This window comes from Uranotaenia lowii, chromosome 1 (genome assembly GCF_029784155.1).
Source record: "Uranotaenia lowii strain MFRU-FL chromosome 1, ASM2978415v1, whole genome shotgun sequence".
NCBI classification, from domain to species: Eukaryota; Metazoa; Arthropoda; class Insecta; order Diptera; family Culicidae; genus Uranotaenia; species Uranotaenia lowii.
Window position 1 is genome coordinate 106,356,590 of NC_073691.1, and position 26,970 is coordinate 106,383,559.

The 26,970-nt window shown below is 36.4% G+C and overlaps 2 protein-coding genes and 5 long non-coding RNA genes across 9 annotated transcripts in view; 1 reads left to right on the plus strand and 6 right to left on the minus strand.

Annotated features, from left to right (window-relative positions):
* The first annotated feature begins 397 nt into the window (after window positions 1-397).
* LOC129757145 (uncharacterized) lies at window positions 398-1,250 on the plus strand. The gene is made up of 2 exons (XR_008739630.1): window positions 398-886; window positions 945-1,250. It is a non-coding gene; the product is annotated as an uncharacterized LOC129757145 (long non-coding RNA).
* Window positions 1,251-3,156: 1,906 nt separating this feature from the next.
* On the minus strand, window positions 3,157-3,725 carry LOC129757152 (uncharacterized). The gene is made up of 3 exons (XR_008739632.1): window positions 3,574-3,725; window positions 3,349-3,513; window positions 3,157-3,222 (listed from the first exon to the last, which is right to left on the minus strand). It is a non-coding gene; the product is annotated as an uncharacterized LOC129757152 (long non-coding RNA).
* Window positions 3,726-5,131: 1,406 nt separating this feature from the next.
* LOC129757140 (uncharacterized) lies at window positions 5,132-6,224 on the minus strand. Its single transcript, XR_008739629.1, has 4 exons — window positions 5,904-6,224; window positions 5,627-5,735; window positions 5,369-5,527; window positions 5,132-5,241 (listed from the first exon to the last, which is right to left on the minus strand). It is a non-coding gene; the product is annotated as an uncharacterized LOC129757140 (long non-coding RNA).
* A 5,663-nt stretch (window positions 6,225-11,887) lies between these two features.
* On the minus strand, window positions 11,888-13,337 carry LOC129739359 (uncharacterized). The gene is made up of 4 exons (XM_055730763.1): window positions 13,161-13,337; window positions 12,856-13,059; window positions 12,543-12,792; window positions 11,888-12,395 (listed from the first exon to the last, which is right to left on the minus strand). The coding sequence occupies exons 1-4, from the start codon at window positions 13,173-13,175 to the stop codon at window positions 12,322-12,324; spliced, it is 543 nt and encodes a 180-aa protein (XP_055586738.1). The 5' UTR covers window positions 13,176-13,337; the 3' UTR covers window positions 11,888-12,321.
* A 325-nt stretch (window positions 13,338-13,662) lies between these two features.
* Window positions 13,663-15,071, minus strand: LOC129738988 (uncharacterized). Its single transcript, XR_008735709.1, has 3 exons — window positions 14,418-15,071; window positions 14,083-14,360; window positions 13,663-14,025 (listed from the first exon to the last, which is right to left on the minus strand). It is a non-coding gene; the product is annotated as an uncharacterized LOC129738988 (long non-coding RNA).
* A 3,480-nt stretch (window positions 15,072-18,551) lies between these two features.
* LOC129740079 (uncharacterized) lies at window positions 18,552-19,874 on the minus strand. The gene is made up of 3 exons (XR_008736092.1): window positions 19,687-19,874; window positions 19,363-19,618; window positions 18,552-19,304 (listed from the first exon to the last, which is right to left on the minus strand). It is a non-coding gene; the product is annotated as an uncharacterized LOC129740079 (long non-coding RNA).
* A 5,017-nt stretch (window positions 19,875-24,891) lies between these two features.
* The window catches only part of LOC129754766 (probable ATP-dependent RNA helicase DDX46), a 93,687-nt gene continuing 91,608 nt past the window's right edge, over window positions 24,892-26,970 (minus strand). For all 3 annotated transcript variants that reach the window (XM_055750991.1, XM_055751010.1, XM_055751002.1), the window contains 3 exons: window positions 26,097-26,935; window positions 25,294-26,035; window positions 24,892-25,233 (listed from right to left, as the gene is read on the minus strand). In XM_055750991.1, the coding sequence (XP_055606966.1) occupies window positions 24,991-25,233; window positions 25,294-26,035; window positions 26,097-26,935 (1,824 nt within the window). In that variant the 3' untranslated portion in view covers window positions 24,892-24,990. The remainder of the gene's footprint in view (window positions 25,234-25,293; window positions 26,036-26,096; window positions 26,936-26,970) is intronic.

Genomic DNA, 26,970 nt, shown 5'->3' on the forward strand with positions numbered 1-26,970 from the left:
TTGTGCTTAAAACCCGGAATCACTGCTTCAAATCGAGAAAAAACAATATTCCTATTGGATTTCCTACTAGTCGCGCTACAAAACACATTGGCATCAGATTGGTCGCGCTATACAAAGCGACCAGTATGACAGGTCTGCGCGATTTCCATGGAGATCAAATGAGAGCTGGTTAGTCGTGTGAACGTTGCGTTGTAGGTCGCGTTGCTAGTTGCTTCAGCATGACATCCCGAATAGACCAAGACCATGGTTCTATATTGTAAGGGCATCTGTATTCGTGGTCTATTCTTGGGTCTAATTTATACAAAAATTGAACCAAAGAAATTAGATCCGATCCAATGAAAAAACTGGCAACTGCACTCGTGTTCTATTAACTGTCAAACGGTTTAGAACTGCGTCAAATTGGATCCAAATCTCATCAGTTTTGGATCAATCCTTATACCAGCTCTAAAAAAAGTTGAGTTGAAACTGGTATAATGGATCACCAATGCGGTTGCTCGGGTCGGAATTTGGGTCTAAACCGGCTGTTTGGACCACGGATACAGGTGCTCTAATAACAATGGTTTTCGTCTTAACAATGAAAAACAATGTAAAATCTCAATCCCTTTAAAAAGTAAAATTAGGGTTTTATTTTGAAATTACCGTAAATATGGCGATAACCATGAAAAATATGGTTAATACATAATATTTCACTGTATGTATTACCTAGACAGCTGGGACTTCAAGATGAGCGTGTACGGTTTGTTGCATTGAGGAAAATTTTCATTCCAATAGGCGCCATATTTAACATTTGTTATGGTCGGAACCAGGTTATTCCGGACAATTTCAGCTGGAAATAGCTGAAAGATTGGAATCGGAAGGCGACGGCACGGATTCTGGTGGTAGCGCGGTGAGTACTTGTATTTTACATAAGACTTAAAAGTTATTTGTGAATTATTTTCTTCCAGAGGCAGATGGAGAGAACAGAGTATCACAGAGCTAAGTGCTTGAGACGTGGGCGCATCATGGCACAACCCGTGCTTATTATTCGCACATCCGGAGCCTGGGGTTAGAATGGGAGCCAGAGCCGTTTCCCGAGAATAATTCCGCGAGTGGTAGTGAGCCGGTGTGCAGTGCAGATCATGAAAATCAATCAAATTAGTGCCAATTTAGTGTATCCCAGTGTATTAATTTTTTTTTCTAAAAACTCGGATTATCATGTGTATGTGAATCAAGTGTTAAAAATAAATAATAAATGTATATAAATTAACCTATTTTCAATTAAACCATTCTATAAAAATGATGACAACCAAAATAATAAAATGAAATTCCACCACGAGCATTTTTTTTTTATTTCAGTGGGTTAACAATGGAAATAAAAGGATTTTCATGGTTCTACTATGAAAAAATGGAAGCTGTAATTACCATGAACTTAATATTTTTGGGCATCTGAATGTAAGGAAAATCGCAATTTTTTTCATGGTCACGCTGCATAACAATACCCCTTTTTCATGGTTATTTTCGTCAAAACGATGAAATGTATGGTCGTAAACTATGAATTTCAATGTGCATTCACGGTATCGTGGACCATAGAAATAATTGTGCCAACCATACAATTGATGGTAATGTGAACATGAACTTCATGGTTTTTTCACGGTTCAAGTCTATTCGGGATCAGCCTTACAGTTATTTCAAACTGAAATTTTCAGGTCGTAAAATTGAACACCACAATCGCCACAATTTTGTAATGTTTACTTTTAATTTATTTTAATTTTTTGAAACTACATAATCGGAAATGTATGTATCACTTACAATTTTTGACGTCGATTCCTATGTTGGCGTTTCACAGCAGGTTCCCGGCTCAGATTTAACTCTCCAATTGTCCGCTTGGGTCGCGTAACCTGCCCATTTTTTCTTATTGAATAATTTGCTGACACCATACAAACCGATTACGACGTTTTTCGAACCGGAAATCGGATCCGTTATTTAGAAATTTAATCCCGAAAATCCGAACCGCGAGCGAAATCAAAACAACATCAGCGCAATGTCGACCATTTTGACAGATGTGTTCATTCAGTCACTCACCTGAATGAGATACTGTCACTTTACCCACATCGACTCCGGGAATAAGGTGACAAATGTCACGGTGACTCCGAGGTGAGGTGACAATCATCACGTCACGCGCGGCGCAGAATAAGGCTGAAACACTTTTCAACTCATCTTCACTAACGCACACCAATATCCAGCCTTTATTCAAACTGACATTCATCTGCGACTCTCATGACACTCATGCACACTAGACCGCTGCAGGCTTTGTATGGGAAATCTGAAATTTATAAGTTATTACAACTCCCATACCATTTTTTGATGGCATTTTCACACACAAAAATCTCCGTAAAGTTTGGAGGCGATACATTGAGTCCTGATTCAGCGCAACGAGTTTTAATTTTGTATGGAGAATTACATGGGGAATCAATTTTTTTTATTCAAAAATCGCTACAGATTTACAGAAACTTCGGAAGAATAAAAAAAAGGCTGAATACTATTCCTCGAATTAATCTCTACAAATGATGTGAAGGTACTACGATGCTTAGTTGTAACACAACAAAGATATTTGGAGTTTAGAAAAGATTTATTAAAAACTCAGACGAGTTTACTTCACTCATGGCATCGCTGGCTGAAAACTTGCATGCAAGTTATTCCTTCCCAGATCGAAGAAACGGTCCCGAATCGGCCCGAAATCGGTCAGGAATAAGTCCAAAGTCAGTCCGTTTAACATGTAAAGATTTATAATGTTGAATTCTTCATAAACTACACGCAGAAAAATAGAAATTAGTTTCAAAGGAAAGTGCCGTAAAAACAAAGGATTTTTTCCTTTGATTTTGGGACAAATAAAAATTACTTTGATTCAAATGCATTTTCTTTTGTTTCCAAAAAATGCTTTCCTTTGAATCAAAACTTTTTCTTTGTTCCAAATAATTAAATGCTTTTGATTTAAAAACCTTTTCGTTTAGTTTTATGAAATTTATCTTTATTCTGACGGTATGTGGGTTTTAATTTGAAAGTATTTGTTTTTCAATTAATTTTTGGTTTCTAAAAATTCTAGTACTACATAATAATTTTCATCCTATTATAGAAATAAAAAGAAATCAATTATTTATAATAAAACATTTTATTTCTCTTGAAGTACATGTTAATCAATTAGATTATCGATTTTCCACGATAAGAGTTCTTGAACCGGTTCATCTGTAAATAAAGAAGAGAACACATAATACGGTTTATTATGAAGCTTGAAAAAACGACATTAAGCTAAATAATACAATTAAAAAAAAAATTAAAATTTTTTGCATACATTGCATGAAAAGTACTTACTGGACGATGTTTATTGGCCGACAGTTCCATCCGAACAATTGATGAATGGTTTCGGCGATTTTTTCGGTCTTGGATCGGACCGGAAGCGATTGCAACCGCATAGTTGAAGGACCGGAACAGTCGGTATACAGTTACTGCTTCCAATTAGTTGGATGAATGATTGCCCTGAAAAATTTTGTTACTTAGACGGTATATTTGTAATTAAATTAATTTTTAAACACCTACCTAAGAGTCCACTGTCGTTGTCCTCTCAAAGATGTCGAAACTTTCCTACGCCGGGTACGTTTTGTGATTTCGGTGCTGTCAGGTGGTTGCGCGGCAGATTCCGGAGAAAATAAATAGGTCTAACTAGTTGTCGGAAAAGCTTCTCGCCGACCCGTTCACCTAACAGAAGCTAATGAAGATGTGTCGACTGTTTGACGAAAAAATACTTTGGTTCAAAAGAAAATTCATCTAAATCAATAAATTTTTACTTTGATTCTGAGTTTAAAAAAAAATTCTTTGAATTCAAATTTAATATTTTGATTTAAAAATTCAGAACATTGGTTTTATGGAAAAAAAGTTCGGTTCAATATAAAATTAACTTGAATCAAGGAAATTGGATTTTGTTTCAATGTACACAAGGTTTTTGAATCAAAGATGTATTTTTTTTTAGTTCAATGGTACTACTTTTCGCTGCGTGTAGTTTAATAACTTTACTTTACACTATGGTGGAATTATTTAGAGAAAAAGCACCATTATTACAGTAAAAAAACATAACTTATATAATTTTCATTCGATTTCGGTAAAAAACCTCTTGAATCATTTGTTTTCACTGATTCACAGAATGCACAGAAATTAATTTTTTTCAAATGTTAAAATTAGGTCCAAAACCATAACTAAAGTTAATTTTTTCGAAAAAATAGGCTTCGGGAAAAGGCTATAAATCAATTATTGAGTACTCGAAAAAAAATTCACTAAGTGCTTGAGAACGCTGAAGTTAGATGCTATATGTTACACATATGGAAATATTTTTTTGAAAATTTCTTAAGATCATGGCCACTAAAAATGTAAAAAAATTGGTGTAAAAATCGTAATTTTTATTAAATCACCCGACAAAGCTGTTCCCGTTACAGTAGAAAATTCTTGTAAAGTGAAATGGAAATTTGACGTTATTGACATTTTGGCATCTTTAGATTTCTAAAACACGAAACACAGATTTTTTGACGACTTTTCAAAGGTAGCTGTTTCTATTTTTGCTTTTTATCAATCTGCCTTTGCTGAGACTATTCTAGCACCTAGATTTGGCTTTGCACTGGAGCGCAGCGTTCTCAGGCATTAAGTGAAATTCTTTCCTAGTACTTAATAACTGATTTATATAGCCTTTTTCCGAAGCCTGTTTTTCGAATTTTTTTCTTTGACTTTGAATAACTTTGAGAAAAAATAATTGTAGCTAAATTTTGTCTGAAAATCGTACACACAAAAAAAAAGCATAGTAAAATTACTAGATCCGTGGTTTAAATGAACAACACGCAACCATATTTTTGAGTCAATAATGTTTTGTTCTTGATATTACCATGCACATAGTAATTTTACTTTGTGTTAATTTTGGCTGCGCATAGTAATTTTGACTACGTTCATAGTAAAATTGTCAATGATAGAATGAGCTCTTTTACTTCGAGCATAGTAAAATTGCAATTTTCCATTATCGCAATAACACATTAAAATGAGTACCCTATGATGATATTCATCACAAAATTACCATGCGGCATTGTATAAAGACCTCGAAATAAAATTCATTTGTTACAAATTAAAATTTTTATTTTTTTAAATTATTTTTCTTTTTACTTTAATTTATGGTGGTAGCACCACCCACGAATGGGGCACCGGGGTTGCATCACACTTATATAGCGTCTGAAAATGAAAAAAAAAAACGGGAAACAATTAATTATAGGAAATACGAAAACGAACAAAAACTGTTCAGTTTGCTTGTTCAACAAGCAGTAAAAAAATTAGAAAATAAAAACAAAATTTCACTCACCTGAAAGCCTGCATTTAACGGCCCGGCAGATGTACTGAAATTGCGTTCCGCAAACAGTGCGCCAGCTCACCGGTTAGCAGCTTTCGTCACAATGCCCTCCGACGTTGTCCAATATCCGAAATCAAGGGAGGTTGAGGAACTCGAGCGCAATCGCCGACACTAAATAAATTAAGAAAAAACAGTATCACACATAGAATTGAAAAAAATGTTAAATTCGCCTATCTGCTGGTGAATGAAATAAAACGAAATCTCACTAACCTGAAAAATTTCCGACCAGACTGCCAGATCTGCTGTCCCGCTCCGGGTGCGTTGGTTCAAAGGCTCGTTGAGGCCCTTTCCAGCTGGTCGACAACACAATCTGGGAAATCTTTCGTCAACAATATAGGAAAATGGTTCTGTTAGCATATTTCATAAGCAGCTAACTGCCGCTGGAAGCATAAGTGTCACATGTGCTATGGAACTCCATAGAACATGTGACACTTATGCGTCCACCGGCAGTTAATTAAAAGTAACAAAAAAAACACAATTTACTCACCTGAGGGAATACATTTCCCGATCCGACAAACCGACAATCCGATAATTTTTATTCGCATTCCGAAATCGCGAACGGCTGACCCGTAAAAAACAAACACTCGAACGAAGCACATAGTAAAATTACTATGAATTATAATGTGCATAGTATTTTTGACAACACAAATGACGGTGTTTCAACATTACCATGGGCATAGTAATTTCAAGAACACGAATTGTGTAATATCAAAATATCATGCGCATGGTAATTAAGACACGAGAAAATTACTATGAGCTGTCAAAGTTCGCATAGTAAAAATACTATGTCGTAGTATTATCGCCCAGATTCTCGGTTAAAAATACTAAATCATGGTTGAAAATACTAAATGATGGATAAAGTAAAATTATCATGACTCTGTATTTGAAAAGCCCATGCAATTTTTTTCCGTGTATTTGAGTCACATTAGAGCAAGTCCAATGGTGTTGGGAAAAAGTGGTAGAAATTTTGACGTCTGTAGCACAGATGGGAATTTTTCTATCGTGAAATATAGACCAAAAATGTTGGCCGTCCACCGGTGTGATAGAATACGAAGGTATAAAATCGAAAGCAATCAGCGATGCCAAGAGAATTTGCTTTTCAGTAATTTTACTGACTTTTTGTATTTTGAATTCACCGTTTGAAAATTGAATTCAAATTCATTTTACTTGATCATTAACTTGAAATAGTAGTGTCAATATGAAAATTTTATTATTTATATGTGTGAATAAGTATTGTTTAAGTTATAATGCATTCCAATATTAAACTATATTCTGCAGATTTAGGTGTTTTGTATTGGAGTGCATTTGATAACACGAGTTGATCAAGTTTTTTTTATCTCTTCCAAAAACTTTCATTTTCAAAGTGATAAATAGAAAGTATAGGTATTTCAGACACATTTCTAATTCCATGAAATCGTCATTCAAATTAAAAATAAAAAAACTTTTATTAAAACCAAATAACTTCAAAAAAATAAGTTTGTTTTTAAAATTAAAAACTAAATTTTTGTTTTAACTTTGTTTAACTTATTCATTTAAGGTAAAAAAAAGATTTAGGTAATCAATTCTCATTACAAAACGTATAAATTGGAGAAGCTGTATTAGGTTTGCCATGATCGAGACGTCATTTAGTCTAATTTATGACCATTGCAAATTTATGTCTCAAAGCATAACTATATGTTACTGCTTGGAACTGTTGCATGGGACGATTGTTCTGCAGTTCACTTAAGATAAAAAAAAAAACTCATGAAAAACGTATTCAAATCATCAGTCAGTTGTTATTATAGTTATTCTATAGTACTGGTATTGTAACGTTCTACCAATGTAGCACACATGAAAGTGATTTTGGTATTTGAAGGACTATTCGAATATGAAGGTTTTACATATAATTTAAATAAGGATTTTTTGTTTTGTAGCTTTTCAAACAAACTTATATTTCTGGCCGTTTCTTTTCTTGTTCTTTCTTCGAACATCTAACCAGGTCACACCTGTGGAACTTTTCGATTGCAGAATCATTCCTGCCCGTGTTTGAACAGAGGGATCAGAGATCCAACCCATCGAAAGCCAAACTTGGTGCATTCCGGCACCACAACCTGAAATTTGGGATATGGGTTTTGATTTTAAATAATTTACCGACTTTTGAGAACACCTACCTGATACAAACATTCAATTTCCGATATTTCTTCGTTGGAATAAGTTTCAATTTGTCCGGGTTGCGCTGGGACCGAAAAATTGATTGGAAGCTGAATTTTACTCCCGATACGACGCCTGCGTTTGATATAATGGACACTTGTCAAATTAACAGCGAGGGTTCCGTGTTCTGAAGATGATGGAACCATTAAAGGCGGCGTTCCGACGGAATACCTGTTTCAAATTTAAAAAAATGAAACACTTTCCTTCTCCCGAAAACCGCTCAAACAAAACAAACTAACCGAATTTATTTATTCACACAGCTATCTGGCATCTCTGCCCCTAAAAATGCATGATAGCCCATTCGATTGGCAAGGGCATGAACAAAATTGGTTGTAAGTTTTAAAGAGTTGATTTACTTCTTTGCAATAAGTATCCAATCAAGTGATAAAAGAATTTTTTTAAAAAGAAAATACCACTTTATGTTTAAATCCTGACATTGCTAAATTTCCTTTATTTTCCCCTCAACTGAGGTTTTCAACATAAGAAAGATGGCAGCACCGAATCGTTTCATGCACGAATACTGTATTGCAACGCCGACTCTATCACTCGGTTCGGTGTTGCAAAACATTGCGTTTTTCTATCACCATCAGCCAAAAAGTGTTATACGATACAAATTTTGCAGCGCGAAACTGTTCGAATATCAGATTTTCCCAACACCGGTGGACGGCAAATGTGTTGTGATGTGATGTAAACCATCGAAATTTCCAACTCCATCTCAACCAGTGAACTTGCTCTTACGAGCTATCCAAAACTATAAACTTTGTAGAAAATCGATTTTAGGTTTTGTAGAAGAGAGTTTTAGGGGAAAGTGTTTGCCGTCATTTGACCGCTCGCGGTATGCAAAGGTATACCACATGCGTAACTTAATCTTATTTTTCAACTTGGTTGTGAATTTCGGGATCGTTTCACCACATCTATCACCGTGTATCTCCAATAATCTTAAAAAGTTTGTATCTTACTTTCTACATAGTGCTGTAATTTTTTTCTATCTACGTTACCCGATTTAAAACGCCTTTGTGTATGCCACGATGCCACGCAGTAGCTTGTATTCAAGAATTCAGATAGGAATATTGCATGCAAGTTCAGGGTTCCAGTGCTGCTGACAGTTTTGACTGATGATCTACTAAGAATGATTTTTTTTTTACAGATTGCTTTAACTTTTTTCTGGTAGCGTCTAGCTGAAAGTAACCTTAGTAAAAATTGAAGTTTAAGAATGCAGTAACCCATTGAAAAAGTTATTTTTTGCATAAAACCCAAAATCGCTTCCCTAGCGATTTTAATCTGAAAAAAATCTTTCCCCATACTAATTTCCATACAAATTTAAAACCCGTTGCGCTAATTCAGGGATGAACCAAATCATCTGATATTTAACACAGATGATTGGAGAGCAAAAAGGAATCGGAAAAACACATGGGAGCAAAAAGTCAGTTTTTGCAGCGGTCTAATGCACACTCTCACATCTCAACTTAACGAAGGCTACGACCTTCTCATTTGCGCTTTCACGGTTATCTAAATTCGATCCACCTAACAATTCTTACTATTCAAATATTCTAATACTCCTATTCCCTACAACCAGTGCGTGGGGACATTTGCTAGGGAAAAAATGATACATGCAAATGTAAAAAATGTAGCAAGGGACAAAGCAAGAAGGCAGAAACGGCCACCTGCAAACAATGTAGCCGATTTTTCGATATGTCGGCAACCCGGCGCTGCATGCATGGAAATGCACAACTAAGATCAGCAGTACCCAATTTCCGAGTTGCTTCTGTATTTCCTGTCCGTCGGTGGCATGTCAGAAAACTAGCAGATGCTGATGCACTTCAACAAAATGCCCCACCGTGGTGACTAATTTGGCAAATGCTTTTTATGCTTCGGCAGTCTATTGGCATCAACAAAAAAAATCTGGCAAAGAAAATGTTCTAAAAACCGAAGAATTGTTCGTTTTTTATTTCTCTTTTAAACATATTCGAATTTAAACAGTTTTCACCGTAATTCACAGTTTTGAAACCCCCCTTCTACTTCATTTCGCATTGCGGTTAAAAAATAACCACTTTCTTAATTATACGCTGAAATCGACTGCGGTTCAAAAATAACCATATTTCCACTTCTCAAGAGAAGTCAAAAAATGACTTCTATGGAAGAAGTCAAAAAATGACTTAACGCGGAAAGGTGTGAAAATGGTTACTTTTTAACGATAAATGGTTAATGATTTTCGAGCGTGCAAGTAAAATGAGTGACCATTTTTGCGCAGACACCATATACCCAGACTGACCACTGAAGGCTGATTTTGGCGCTTGTTCCGCAGCGCTATCGACGGGTTATCGTGGAACTAACGGCCACATACACAAAAGGAATTTTTTTTACACAAACATAACTATTATTGTGTACATATTAAAACGCTATTGATATATCACACACACATTTGCATTGTGCTTTTTGTTTTTATTTTACATCTAGAGATGAACACGGTCGTTTTTGATTACCTACTTTTGATAGAAAAAATAACACGATATGGTTAAAACACCACTAAAGAACCATTTTTGAATTAGAGCGCATTAACCAAATGTGGTTAGAATTCAACCATAAAGCTTATAAAAAATACATCGAATTCGACAGAATCGTTTACGATCTTAACAAAACGTTAGAATTACTTTCGTTATTTATGTTACATTGGTGGTATGTTTGACATTAGGAAACTCACCTTAAACGATGTGTGAAGAAACATATATTTCAATTTTGATAAATCAAAATAAATTCAATTAACACTTGCAATTTTGGACGACGGTTTCATGTTTGAGTTCATTAGTAAACTTTTAGCCATAATCTACGACTAAAGCGATGATTTTTCAACGATTTCAGGATGAGTATTAGCTTGACATCATGTGAAATCGAGGAAAAATCCCAAAAATTAGATCTAGAAGCAGCAAAAGTCAATAAAAAGCGTTTACACTGTGAATTATCCTATCACAATATCGCCGGTCATCAAAAGGCAACCGAAAATCTAGGTACTTTTCGGCAAAAAAGCTCAGTTTTTGAAAAGAACTGTATTGTCATATAAAATTGTATGTATTGTACACACTACGAAAAAAATCTGTAAAATCACATCACATGGGATGTAAATAAAAAGAAGCATCATATATGACGGAATTTTCAGTGCTAGTTGGAAATTACACGCCAGTGAAATTTTGCAACGTGTAAAATAAAAATGATGTATAATTTTGCAACGGGTAAAATAAAAATGATGTAAATTATAAAACCACTGAATATTGGAAGAGAAACTTTCCAATTGGAATTTATTTTGTTTTATTTTTTGTTTATATGATTCAACAATGGAATTTTCTCATCTCTTCATAAAAATTAAACCTTTTTATAACTAATTTAATTTATTTTACTTAGCGACAAACATTTTTTAGCACACATTTTTTTTATTAGGATTCACTTCACCCTTTTACCTGTGCTTTTACTTTCTTCCCCGGATCCTAAGTTGATTAACGTGGAGCCGCTTCCGGAACCGCATCCCTGCTTCACGAAGATCTCCGGGAACCGCACTCGCGGGAAAACTGCTTAAACTTTGGTGCACGACTTGACTTGACACTTTGTTTACATTTGTCTATGGTCCTGTTCTTGACAGTTCGTAATTTTACATGACATTATCATGTTCAGTGTTTGTAATATTGATTAAACACAAATTCAATGTCGTCATCACATTCCATGACGTGTAATTTTAAGAAATTTCTTATTCAGTGTTGTTAAGAATTGTGTATGACCAAAAACATTTATAAAATTACATCACATATGATGTAACGAAAAAGAAGCAACACATATGATGGAATTTTCTGAGCGAGTTGAATATTACACGTCTATGAATTTCAACAGACGTGTAAAATTTGGAAGACATGTAAATATTTAAGACGTGTAATATTTAATTCGCACTGAAAATTCCGTCATTTGTGATGTTTCTTTTTATTTACATCATATGTGATGGAAATTTACATCAAATAAGCGCATTCCGTGTCATGTAATATTCATGTCCTTCGAATTCAGTGCTATTATGGATTCAACTTTTTTCAATCTGTAAATTTACATCAACAAATCGCGTTCGACGTCATGTAATATTAAAGGTTTTTCAATTTCAGTGTTGTTAAGGATTCAGATTATTTTTTCTGTGTAATACAATACCGAAAACAAACAAAATTTTTGTTTAATATATAAGGTATACTCACCCGCATAATCAATTACAATATATAGAGAATATTCTATATTGTCTCTAAACGTTATCGTTTATTGTAAAGTGAACAGTATATGTACAATAACACAGACCATATTAACAATCTGTATTATGATTATCTGTTAAAGTACCATATGGGGAAAGGGCTGTTAAGCATGTTTACCATTCAAAAAGAGCGATTTTTTCGAACAAATATTTCATGCTACATTATTGGATACGGTTAAAATATCATCCACTTTTGGCGAGCAAAACAATCTACCTGAATGTTCTAGCTACGTTGGAATACAAAATCATAGATTTCATCAACTTCAATGGATATAGTTTGCTTATAGTAGTTTTTAGTAAAAATAACGCTCAATCATACGTTCCGCATATTGTAAAATATTTTTAAAAAGAGCTTCCCTGTACCATAGCCAATATAGTTCCAATTCTTTCCCACAAAAAATAAAATTAAATTAAAAAATTAAAATGTTGATGTTTTTATTTTTTATTTCTGATATTGCCGAATTGTAAGTACGTTTTGTAAACCAACACGGATGGCAGTACGTTCTGCGATTTTGTCTGAAAATAGAAAGGTTGAATACATGTAAGAACTTTATCTATTGGATTTTAGGTTAGACCCACGAATGCATCGGTTAATCCCCCGGGTACATAAAATGCATCGGTTAATCCCCCGGGTACATAAATTTAATAAGTAATCAAACTTACTACAGATAAACTGCAACACGTTGGGGTCCAGTTTTTTTGGGGTTGGGTACAAACGAGTTCCGTCTTCTTTTTTCATATTGGCGTACCGATGGCACGCCTGACCGGTTACGCTCATCTTTATCAGGTTATCTGCACCGACCAAGCGAACAGCGAGCAACCCAGCAAACATGCTGTCTGTTGTCGCGCGGCCATTCAGTTCATCCAAATCCGCTACGGTCATCGGAATTCCTTCTTGCTCGGAAAAAGAAGCCTGAAAATAGATTCAAAAATAATGTAAGAAATATGTTTGCAAGGATGTATGAAATTGTTTTACCTCAGGAAACTTATTTTTGTCCTTCATCAATTGGAGTTCTTTCGACAATCGTAGTGCGTGCTCGTCCGAGGACAATTTTTCCCCCTGCACCCTCTGCAGCTTCCGCTTACTGATCTTTAATTGCTCCTTAAGCTTCTTATTTTCAGCCTCCAGAGTGAAACAATTAGTGCAGCTCACTCGATTGGTGTTTCCGACATCTTTAAGCTATAAGGAAACTTTGTCGTACACTGTTAGAGTCCTGGATAAGGTCCAGAGACAATATTCAAAGGTTGCAAATTTTTATTCTCTTATTATACTATACTTACTAAATCATATATCATATTGTCACTGTCACTGATACGATCCTGTCATAATTTATTGAGGTAATAAAATTTTGAACATGTATAATGAAATGATACTTGGAAGATATTTCATACTGGTACTGCTACCAATATATTAAGTTAATAGTTAGTACTATATCCCCAACTGTTTTTAATTATGCGGGCAGTTTGATAAAATTTGCAAACCTGTTCAATCAAACACTTTCTTAGAATTAAAAAAAGTTTTCATAATGATCATTTTCAAGAAACAAAATTTTCCCAGCATATCAAAAGATATTCGTTTTACAATGATCATCGTAAATGACGTTAAAATAAAGCTTAGGTATACCTACCCTATATACGCCGTACATGTTTGATGATTTTTTTATTTACGACTATGACAGTATCATATACAAGGTACGATTTGAATCATTAACCGATCTTGTTATGTAGCATGTTATGTCACTCATTTTGTGAATGGAATACGATTTTCAAAGAAAAAACCAAATGAGATATTTTAAAATTATATTCAATGATATAAAATAACATTATATTGAAATGTACTGATACCTTTAAATTAAAACAATGTTCATAAAATCGTTGCCATCCTTTTTCCTTTAATACCGAGAACTTTCCCGCAGTATCATCTGATGCATCCTTTTCTTGAGAAGATTTTCTTCCAGATTTTGCCAACACGCAGTACGATTTTTATTACTGGTAAGAGGGCCAAGATATCCGACACGACCATCTGGCGGAAGCTGCTTTTCAGATCAATCGACTCACGGCGCATCGCAATCACAGCTCCGACAGACCAGATCCTCGGTCCTTCAGTTTTCGAACTCAGTGGATCCAAGCTTTTGGAAACCTGTGACTAAGAACACAATTGTAAAAAAGTCAGAAGTGCACTGGCGGCTCTATCGTGTCTTACCTTATCCACCGAGGAACTTCCGGCAGCATTGTTTGACTTTAGTGGCAAAAGAATTGACCCTTTTCATCTGCTCACAACTTTTACGACCAAAGTTTCCATCCAAGAATCTCCGGTGATTGTAGAGAGACCAAATTAAACCACAGGATTTGGCTACAACATGCTGACAGGCGTTTGTAAAATCCGGCAAGTTGTCCGCGGGAATCTGCAGTCGATACTCGATTTCGACCATCTTTGACGGATCTCCCGGGAACAAATTCAGTCGTGATTCCAGCAATATCCTTTGAAGGGGAAATAAATTATTAACGATTATATTAATGCTGTGTTTTAAAACTTACCTTTAATTGCCGCCCAACCGATCCAATCAAGTTGCGCTAAACCTCGAGAAGACGACAAACGCGACAAACCCGACAAACCCGTGAATTTTTGTTCGGATGTTGTTTACAGGTTTTTACTAGGGCCGCAAACGCAAACAGTTGCAGTCTGAGTTGTCCACCTGGGTCAGAGCAACACGGGTGCAGGTCTTACGGAACACCAACGTTCCCAGCCGGGACTTGCCCTTGATGATGCAGCACGGGATACCCATCTTACGGGACAGAGCCGGCAGGTAAATGACCAGCACAATGGTGTCAACATCGTGAGTGATCACAACCAGCTGAGCCTTCTTCTGCTCGACTAGTTTGACGAAGGTGTTGGCGCCCTGCCGCAGGCGGTTGGTTTTCTTCGCCAGAGGTTCCTCCTTGCCAGCGGCCTTGGCCTCAGCCTTAGCCTTCAATCGTTGGATCTTGACGATCGGGTTTTCCGGCCGGTACTTCTGGGTCGTGTTTTTGTTTAGAGCCTGCGAGCACTGATGGTGAGCTATCACCTGAAAACGTCGACGATAAACAACACTGACAAAGTGTTTTACGCGTTTTCATTATTTTCTTTGGTCAAATTTCGAACCAATAATTGAATATCGGCCGTGTAATTGATTTAACCAATTGGTATAAAAAACGAACGTGAATTCGTCGCATCAAAATCAAAACATAAAACGAATTCACTCACACAGGCATACGCTATTTGACATTTCATGCAACGACAAGAAAATAAAAATTACCTTCGTTTGCATCAAGATAGTAATGTTCTTTTACCATTCAAAATTAGTTTTGGCTGTGTGGAAAAGTATTGAATTCGATAATTAATACAGTGAAATTATTGCTTATATATTTATATTGAAATGAACGTCATTTAAAATTATATTTTTTTGAAGAATGGATTCATTCTGTATACTAATTACTTTCGGACTATGGTTCAAACAAAACTTTTAATCAAAGAATTTGGTTAAATCTCGCGTGAGCTTTCATTACGTCGTATGAAACATCGTAAGAATTCACAGAAAACTGCTGCAAAAGTTATCAAAACAACTTTAAAATTTGAACTCCAAATATAGAATATGTTGTCCAGGCTACAAATATTCTAAATGGAGAGAAATTACGACTAGTTTATGTCAGTTTTTTGTATTTTTTCCTAACAAATCTGTTGGTTTATATTTTGTTTAATTCGACGTAATGAAAGCTCACGCGAGAAATGTCAAAGGTGAAAAATGTTTGGAAACAAAAATAAATGGATTTGAATCAGTAAATATTTGAATTCAGTGGATATTTGCCCTTGTTTATCAAAAATAAAAATATTAGAAAAAAGTTAAACGGATAAAGATAGAAAAAAATAGTCTAAAAAATAAGGCTTTTTAGATAAATTTTCCCCTAGTCCAGAATTATGCTAAAAAGGTTTCTGAGGTTATATTTTTTAATCGAAATTTAAGCTTTAGTGAAGCAACCACGAACACTACCAGCAGCAAATAGGATAAAAGAGCATGCCGATAAATTCGTCACATTTATTATTCTACTTTAATTTTTTCAATTAATTCTATTAACATACATATTATGTAGTTTATATATTTTTTTGTCGTAGTAAAGTATAAATCAAACAAATTAAGACGAACAATTCAGAACTCAATGAATTATTTGATGCGGACATTATAAATTTTAAACTGTCACTGTCGGATAAATTTAGAAATCAAAACTGAATCCCAAAATAATTGGCTCTCAACTAAGGACCGGTATGACGTAATGTTTGTATTTTTTCATCTAAATCGATCAACGGGCAATGTTTGTACAACATTAATTTCTTATCATGGTACAGTAAATTAGAGTAAACAATTCCACATTGAAGACAAAAACCTAAGTGAACATGTTTTAGAAAGAATTTCAAATACTAATAGGTGATTAAATCAAACCAGTTTTTATTTGGCTTGTTAATTATCAAGTGCATTTTTTATTCTTGATGAAGCACAATGGTTTCACGATGCCCCGATAGATGGCGTATGGTTTTGGGCGATTTGCAGTTGTATGGGCTCAACCGCCACTGATCAGTCTGGATATCTGGTGTCTGCGATTTTTGCCTCTTTGGCAACCCGCACGGTAAACAAAGTTACTCTGTTCTGTATATAATTCTCTGAGTGTACGGGATGCATAAGCATTAGTTGTTTTTTGGGCCGATAAAAATCCGTTTTAACCCGTGTTAAACTACCGTTTCCGCGAAGTTTATTCTTTAAAAATTTGCCTTGGTGTACGCTGTTTAGAGGAGACCTCGAAGTTTTAACGATACGAGTCTTGTTTGTGAGTTAAGAAGTTTTTGAAATCCTGCCGTTTTCGAGGTTTGTCGAACCTTTTGGATCGCCCCAGCTTTTGTTTTCGGACCCGAGTTGTGCTTCCACCAATACTACCTTGCGATGGGCAAAGACAGATCAAAGCGATCGAAGAAGGATCTCGACGCTTCGGACGAGTTAACTGATTTCACCGATATTTTGGAACGAATCCAGAGCATGATTGACGCTGCTATCGAACAAGTTTTAGTGAAAATCTCTGAAACCAAAACCGACCTTCAAAACGAAATTGCTACGCTGAGGAACGAAGTCAATCTATACAAGCAAGAATGCTCAAAATCCATTTCTGCTGTCCAAGAAGAGTTGAAGGTTGTTCGTGAGAATGCACTCCATCTCGCGAAGGCTAACGATCTCATCATCACCGGCGTACCATTTGTACCAAATGAAAACCTTGGAGATATCGCTGGCAAAATCTCTCACGCACTTGGTTATGCCGATGGAGATCTCCCTCTTGTGAACTCAAAGCGTTTGTCGCGCTCTCCAATAAAGCCGTCTTCTTCACCTCCTATATTACTTGCATTTGCCTTCAAGAGCGTGAGAAATGAGTTCTATAGCCGATATCTAAAAAAATGCGATCTGGCGCTTACTCACATCGGTGTCAACATAGACCGGAGGATATTCATCAATGAAAATCTCTCTGAGTCTACTCGCAAGCTTCGGGCTGAGGCGTTGAAGCTCAAGAGATCTGGATCAATTCACTCAACGTTTACGAAGAATGGACTAGTGTATGTGAAAACTTCAGATGCGGACACACCCAAGATCATCACCTCAATCGACCAAGCTGTTAATTAAACCTATCCTTGTTTATATCACTCTCCTACCCAATACATCCCTTGACTCCTATCCTTTAGCTCCTTTGAATCCGTCCGCCTCCTAAAAGTCTTAACAAAAATAAACTTCCTTTTCGCTTTTCTTTTTTCCTTCCCTTTTATCCCATGATTCCCATCCTTACGCTATCTGTGATTCCTTCCGTCCTAAAAGTCATGAACGTGCTGCTGCCGGTAGGGCCGCTACCGGATGGATTGCTGCTGTTAGTTCCCGATGGATCGTCGCTGGTAGACGACGTGATTACCACTTACGTATTAGAAATTACTAAAATGACATGGACTGTTTTGAATCTTGGCCATTACATGAAAATGAACTGTGTAAAAGAAATAATTAGTTGTAATTTAAACTTACTGGTAAATTGGGGATTGAAAAAGTTATGTGCTCTCAGGATTAAATATTTACAATTTGATGCCTCTTAATGTTGATAATGCTCCTGACAATGTAAGTAATATCACTATACCTCGAATTGTTATAACCTGTGCTTTGCGATCCGATGTGTTGAATTTTTGCCACATAAATATTCAAAGTCTATGTGCTCGACAAATGTGTAAATTTAACGAGTTAACGGGCATTTTCGAAAACAGCAAAATCGATATTCTTTGTTTAACGGAAACGTGGCTTAATAGTTCAGTATCTGATAACTCTATTGCAATTGATGGTTACCAACTTCTGCGAAATGATAGACAGTATTCCCGAGTATCCGCCCAGAAATGATTGTACTGATAAATTGAATGAACTCTTAACAGACGTCGCTTTCATGCATAATAGAATTCTACACGCTTGAAATTATTAAACCATTTACGTTTCAAAAATAACCATTTTTGACCTTTTCCCGGGAAATGCCATTTTATGAGTTCTCTATGAGAAGTCATAAAATGACTTCTAGGGGAGAAGTTCGAATATGGTTATTTTTCAACCGAATGGGATTCAGGAGGAGAAGTTGAAAAATGGTTGTTTTTAAATCAATGAGGGAGAATGTTAATGTAGAAATAGAACAAATTGAAATGTTTTCGAAGAAAAATTAAAATTTATTTTTTGTTTGTGTTTTTCACGCCTTTTACCTTCACCCGGGATTTCATTCATATACGTGGTTTTTTTGTCCTTCTTTTTAGTGTTACAATCTTTGTAGTTAGCGATTAAATACGCTTTCGGAGCATCTCTGATTTATGCTGACAAAATACAACAACGAATTTGTTTAAATAGTACCTAATTACGGTTTCTTATTAGTAGTTAAGGTAACACTAGAAGGCTTCGATCGTTAACTGGTACGCGGCGGCCTTTTGTTCTCCATCAGTGAGTTGCTCCCAAATGCTCAATCTATTGCAGGACGACAGATCCGGACAGCTTCTTCGGCTGCAACTCGTGCCGCTAGGTAGGGCAGTTCCGCAGGTATTCCGAATCGAAGTAAAACACATTGATGGTGATGTCCTGCGGAACGATGTCCTGTGGCAGCGATAGCATGTGGGACAGTTTCGAGTGTCCCGTAGTCGGTTCCCCCGAGCGCATTCCGTATGAGATAGGTGGTCGCGTTACAATCCATCGGTTTTTTCTAGAGGCCCGCATTCCGGGTTGTCAACATTTGACTGATTTCCACTGATTTCTTGAGGATAACATTTTCATCAACGATGCTATGAGTTATTTCGAGGACGACTGGCTGACAAGGGATTTTTTCCCAAAACGGCTTTACGACAGGCTGAAAAAATGAAATATTTACATAAAAAAAACAAGAAACTTTTCGCAAAAAAAGTTACCGGTTCCTTTTCTCTGCTGCTTTGTGCTTAATGCATCTGGGAGGTTCTTGATGAAGCAGCTGTAGCACACACTCTTATGATGACCGCAATTCCACTCCGGTGGGTGGAGATTTTTGGGCTGTCTACCCATCTCAGCTTCATCCGAATGTTATGAGGAATGTTCGGTGCGCTCGTTCCGGAAGTAGGTAGTCCCGCGTTCGGTGCCGTTGGATCTGGAACTGGAACCGGATTGCCGCAGATTCGTCCAATAAGTGCACTGCAATTAATTTTTGTTGTTGATTGATTGGGTTTTTAATTGGGAATTTATAATGATTAAACAATTACCTTTAGAATCTCTCCAGCCCTGTTTTATTCGTGCGAACAAATTAAATCCGAAACACCTTCGGTTCACTCCACGGTAGCTTCCAATATGGCGTAGAAAAAACGTAAAATTTATCAACCATTTTCTGGTTAATACACGAGAACTTGATAAATGGTTGAATTTTGACATAGAAAAATTCTTAAAAAATAACCATATTGATAGTTTTGGAGCAAACACCAAAAAATGGTTATTCTATAACCATAATTGGTTAAATGAAAACGAGCGTGTATTGCTTGGGGATTTTAATATAAATCTACTGAATCCGTGCGAACCAACTCGAAAATTTAATGACACTCTAGAAAATTTGGGTCTTTTTTGCGTTAATACAAATCCTACTCATTTCCATACAGGTGGATCCTCTTTAATTGATCTTTTAATCACCAACAACAACAATTTTATCCTAAACTGCGATCAAGTATCGACACCCGGTTTTTCTAAACACGACATGATTTTTGGTTCACTTAATATTTGTCGAATCAGCAATAACAATGTTAGCTTTTTTAGGGACTACTCGAACATAAATGTTAATCTTCTACAATCAACCTTTGACTCGTTCGATTGGAGTCCCTTAGACCAGATTGATGATCCCGAAATAATACTTGCAATAATCAATCAACGGATAACAGATTTGTTCCAAAACTTCGTTCCTTTGAAGAAATCTTCACCGAGAAGAAACCCCTGGTTTTCACAAGAAATACAACAAGCTATGATAAATCGAGATGTTGCTTACCGTCTTTGGATTAGGACCAAATCACCAATCAATTTTTCAGCATTCAAAAGATTGCGAAATTTTGTTTCAAACATGATTAAACGTGCCAAAATTGATCATATCTCAACTCGTATTCTTACCACCAATTCCAGTCAAGAGCTTTGGAAACGATTGAAGCAGATCCAAAATCGTAAAGCGAATAATAATGATACTCTCAGGCACACAAGCGATGAAATAAATGAATACTTTGCGTCAAATTTCACAACTGACGATTCTCATCTTCCTATTTTGCAAGACAACGAATTTGGATTTCAGTTTACAACAATCAATAATGATGACATTTTAAAAGCTTTTAATTCCGTAAAATCAAATGCTGTAGGTCCCGATGAAATTCCTCTCAAATTTTTGAAAATGTTGAAACCATCGCTTTTGAGTCCTTTGAACAAGCTTTTTAATGCTATTCTTACAACAAGTAAATATCCAAGAGATTGGAAGGTATCCAAGATTATTCCCATTAAGAAAAAATCAAATTGCAATAATTTGTCTAACCTTCGCCCGATAAGCATATTGTGCGTACTTTCTAAGATATTTGAACGCATCCTCAAACTACAAATTCAACTTTTTTTGAACACCTTCAATTTTCTTAATGAATTTCAATCAGGTTTCAGAACTAAGCACAATACCACCACTGCGTTAATAAAGGTTCTTGACGACATTCACAGTGCAATAGATAAAAAGCACCTAGCAGTTTTACTGATGATTGATTTCTCTAAAGCATTCGATAGAGTCTCCCACGTTAAACTACTTTCAAAGCTATCGAATCAATTCTTTTTTTCTCGAAGCGCCGTTACTCTTTTAGAATCTTATCTTAAACATCGTGTGCAGTTTGTCGCGTGTAAAGATTGTCCATCTAAACTCTTGCCAGTCATTTCAGGTGTTCCTCAGGGTTCAATTCTAGGCCCAGTACTCTTCTCCATGTTCATAAACGACTTGCCTAGTGTTTGCAGAAGTAGCAAAATCCATATGTTCGCTGACGATGTCCAAGTGTATTGCTCAGTTGCACGATCTCAGGCTGACAACATAACAAATATTATGAATTTAGAACTAGTGAACATTCATAGATGGGCACATAAAAATAAATTACCAATCAATAGCGATAAAACCAAAGCTATGTTCTTTCCATCTTCTTCCGATACATCAACTCTACCACCTCTCATAATCGGCAACGACAGCATTGCTTTTGTTGAGAAAGCTTCCAACTTAGGCGTTATTATCCAAAACAATCTACAGTGGAAATCATTTGTTAATGCACAGTGTTCCAAAATCTATGGGACCCTGAGAATGCTTCGATTAACCTCATATTTTTTACCCGTCAGTACAAAATTATTGTTAGTTAAAGCGTTGATAGTACCGCACTTTATTTTCGGAGCTGAGCTTTTAATAGGTGGACACTTAACTGTTATGAATCGACTAAAAATTGCTCTACACTGTTGCATTCGCTTTGTTTTCAACCTGTCTCGCTATCATGGAGTTAGTCACCATCAAATGCATATTTTGGGTACTTCATTTGATAATTTTTACAAATTGAGATCAAGTATTTTACTTTATAAGATTATCAATTTGAGGTGTCCCTTCTACTTATTTAACAAACTCATACGCCTAAGAAGTAATCGTCTCTTCCATTATACAATACCCCGTCATTACACCGAAAGCTATGGTAAATCTATCCTTGTCAGGGGCATAGCTGTTTGGAACAATCTTCCAAACAGTATCAAATCTAGTAATTCCTTAAATACATTTCGAAGAGAGTGTCATAACTTTTTCAATGGGGGGGACCAGTAATTTTTTTTCTTTTTGTTTTCAATTCCTTCACAAGAGAATAATAGTTTAAGAAACATAATCTTTTTTCCGAACTTTAGTATACTAAGTGTAGTGATTTAAAAGGAATTGAATTACCTTATACTACATATTTGTAATAAATAAAATAAAATAAAATAAAATAAAAATCCATACAGATTCGAGAAAAGTGTCTCCACTTAGTTTTATGTTTGAGCGCTTTACACAGAGCAAAAAGCTTTTACACATTCGAAAGCTTCCAGCCAGTTAGTCAATTCTGTATATTTTGACATGGGGATGCCCATGCATTTTAAAAATTTCTACGCAAAAGTGAAGTTTATTGAATTTCTTGAAAAAAAGGCTTTTTTTGAAAAATAAAACTTTATTTCGTCCGAACACATTAGTACAGGCAATAATATACACGATTTTGTTGAGTGTAGTGATCTGCCCCTCGACACCGCAACAGAAGAAGATGAACTGGCAGCACTTGATGCATCGTTGGAGAGATTGCGTCATCCTTTTTATTTTTTCACTTCGTCCCCAACTTTTGTAATTTTTAGAAGTAGAAAATACACGCGTTAAGAGTTTTCGTAATTCCTCCGGTTTATTACTATTTATCCGAACCACCATCCATAACTGGCCATTAGGTTATGGGCCCAGGCACCGGTGGAAGAGGAATTTAGTTGAGTTCGCGGTTTTTAAATCGTTTTATTACCGTAAAATTTTTTTCGGTTTCGCGTTTCGAAAATGTCCGAAAGAATCGCCATTGAGAAACTCGGCAACCACAACTGGTCGTTGTGGAAATACAAGATCGGGCTGATTCTTGCCGAGAAAGAACTCACGGATCTACTCACGGAGGACGTACCGGAAGAACCGACGAAAGAGTGGCTGAAAAGAGATGGTAGCGCGCGATCGGTCATCGGTCTGGCGCTGGAAAATACGCAGCTCTGCCACGTCATTGGTAAAGTGACCGCTCGGGAAATGTGGCAGTCCCTGGAACTGTACCACGAGCGAAAATCTGTTTGCGGAAAAGTGTATCTGATGAGAAAACTCATCACGACGCGGATGGACGATAATGGAAGTATGCCGGATCATCTGTCGGAGTTAACCCTACTTTTCAATCGCTTGAACCAAATGGGAGAAAACCAGGGGGGTGACAGCCCTATCCTTTGTCATTGATTTTGACAACCATCAAAATTACGGGCCCACGATTTTGTGGGCCCATAACAAACCTGACATTTTGCTGTCAAGGAACCGGACTAGATGTCAAATACTAGAGAATTATGAATGATTGCCCACCAACACAACAATCATTCTGGTTCCTCATTGGTTGAAATTTTGACTTTTCAACTCTGTACTGCTTTGAGCGGAAAACACCATAAACGTTTCTCCCGATGGATAGAAAAAAAGAAAAAGATTCTTGTTCGCAAGAAGAACCAGATTGTCACCCCCCTGGAGAAAACTTGGCGGCCCGCATGGAGCAGTATCATACACTAACGATCTCTATTATCTTCTTCCCAAGACACCCAAAAGATTTCCTTTATCGTTTTTGGATTATTAATGAACGATTATACTAATCGTTTTTTCATGAAATGGAATCGTTTAGACACAAATAACGATACAGGGAACGGGTTGTTAAGTAAATAAACGATTCAATTTTTTGCTTTTTTCTTTTCCAAAACGGACGTGACCTGAGTAGTACGATACGTGTAATCTTTACCTAATGATATTTTTTGGGCAATGTGACGATAGAAGGCATCGTTTAGTAATATTTAAAAGATAAAAAACCATCTAGGCAGGACGATTCGGGGTATCCTTGGTAATGAATAGGAATATAAATAAATTCGATAGTAAAAATGTAAAATATAAGTTTTATTTTATTTTATTATAATTAAAATAGTCATTTTATAGTAGTTACAAACATATTTCCTATAATAACTTAAAAATCCTATATAAAATGTGGTTTTGAAAATAAACTTTCTAGGCTGATATAAACGTTCAACTACTTCGCAGAATCTTTTGATTGAAAAAATAAAATAAAAACTATTTTCATAGTAATACTTTAAATCTGAAGTTTAAATTTAAGAATTAAAATAAAATTTAAAAAAACTTATTTTTCAGTTAGAATTTCGATGTTAGTTAGTTTTTAGTACAACCGTGATTGTTTTCTGAAAAATAGTAATTAGTTCTTCGTTCAACGATTTCCCCTATACATGAGGTGTAGGATAATATGTCTGTGTGATGATTGAAATGACCACAAAATTTGAACATCTGATTCGAAAACATTTTAGGTGAAATTATTGTTGTTTAAAAACAACATTTTTACCGGTTTAAAAAAATAATTTCATCCAAACCACTTGGTTGAATATACTGTTAAAAATTCAATAAAAAGATTCATCTTCCAGGGGTCTAATCTGTAGCACTCTGTAGTTAAATTAAAAGCAATAATTTTTATATCGAATTTTGTTGATCATACTAGATAACCAATTGAATCTTAAGTATAGAGTCGTGAATAAATCAAAAGTCGAAAAACGACTTTTATCTAAATAACACACTTTTTTATTTTTCATGTTTCATCAGCTGGAAATTGGCAAGGCGTTTCGGCATAAGGAAAACAGTAACGTTTCCATTAGTTGAATGTAATATTTTGCGAACTTTTAAATATTGTTTTCCTATGTTGAAGTTCTAATAATTGAAAATTTTATGATATACTTACATCCCTCTACAGCACCTTGTACCGCGATTTGTTGATAATATGATGTGAAGAGGCTTGCAGCTTAAGCAGCTCTTCCTTGATTAGTCGCGTAATTTCCCGCTTCGCCTTGGTCACCGCCAGCTCGTTGCAACTCTCGATGGCCAGATAAAGTTTACGTTCGCCTTCAGGTGGGTTCTTACCTGGAGGCACATAAGTACCGCGCACCGTGAGACCAGCCTCGGAGTATTCCGAAATTTGAGCCAGCGCTTCCTGAAAGCAGAAACAAATTTAGATTAAAAGATTCATCGGGAGAAAACTTAAAAAGTCTACCTTTGACGTGACTTTCCATCGAGCTTGCTGGGGGAAATCGTTGATTTCCAGCTCTTCCTCGTACTTTCGGAAGACCGTTTCATTTGATTCAGGGGCCGGTTCTTCTTCGTCCTTGGGTTGATAATTCAGTTTGTTATTCAATTTTGCTGCCAGCTGTTCAGCGACAGTCTTGGCCGTAATAAGCTGCTGAGTATTGCCACCTTTGAGAATAGCTTCTGCAGCTTGCTGAGTTGCGCCTTTGGCTTCCAAGCCGAAATTTTTCTGCATATTGATTCGAGAAGCCAGCCTTTTGGCCAATTCCAACTTGTCTGAGTTAGTCGTGGTTGGTACTGGGGCTGCAATCGTTTGCGTTATAACTGGGGCTTCTACTTCCTTAACAATTCGCTTGGTAGCGAACATGCTCTCGATGTGCTGATCAATATCCTGTTCTAGGTCATCCTCATCATCTGAATCCTGCAGACCCAATGCTGCCTTCTGTAACTTTTTACGTTCGTTGACAGCAGCAGCCTCTTGTTCATCGAATTTGAACCCTTTGCCACTGAAACCACCCCCTGTGTGGACGGTTTTGCCCTGGGCTTCTTGAGCCGTCTTGTACGTTTCCCAGAGAATTCGCAAATCGTCTGGAATGGTGCCGCCTGAAAGCTCTAATGCCCTTACAATTTCACCGGCAAACCGCCCCTGATCATGAGTTAGGAATGTCCATGCGAATCCCTTGTTCCCAGCTCGACCTGTTCGTCCGCATCTAAAATAACAAAACTAATCCTTAAATTTTTCATTTCAATAAATGTGTTTCTATCATGTACCTGTGAACGTAATCCTCGTAATGATTGGGACAGTCATAGTTAACCACGAGAATGAGTTGCTTCACATCCAAACCTCTTGCTGCCACCGGAGTCGCAATAAGCAGTTTGACACGACCCTGCTTAAAATCAATGATAGTCGAGTCACGATCAAATTGATCAATGCCACCGTGTAAACTCATGCAGGGATAGGAAGCTTTCATCAGGTCCTTCAGTAAAATATCAGCATTTTCCTGTTTATCGACGAATACTATGATGCTACCAAGTTCTTGGTATAAACCGAGCAGTTCCAGCAGTTTGAAGAACTTAGTGTCTTCTTCTAAAACAACAACATGCTGTTCAACGTCTTTACAAACTACAGAGCGACCTCCGACCTGAATTTCAATAGGCTTCTGGAGAATTAGCCTTGCTAGTGCCTCCATTTGCCGTGGAAATGTCGCACTGAACATAACGGTTTGTCGATCAGGTCGAACGTTGTCAATGATTCTCATTACTTGAGGTTCAAAACCCATGTCAAACATGCGATCTGCTTCGTCCAACACTACGTAGGTGACCCGTCGAAGATTTGTCACCCGACCAGAATTGGCTGCCAACATATCAATCATTCGACCTGGAGTACAAACTATGATTTCTGCGCCCCGCTTCAGTTCTGCAATCTGTTCAGATATTCCAGTACCTCCGTAAACACAAACTGATTTCGATGCCTTTGTTCCAATCGATAGAGATCCTCCGAACCCGCCGATCCAACGCCGATGGTGAGCTCCACAAAATACCTTAATCTTTAATCTTACGAGGCCAGTATTCCCAGCAGATTCTCCCAGTGGCATCCGGAACTGCATAACCTTAAAAAACAAAATAAATTTTCAATAACATTTAT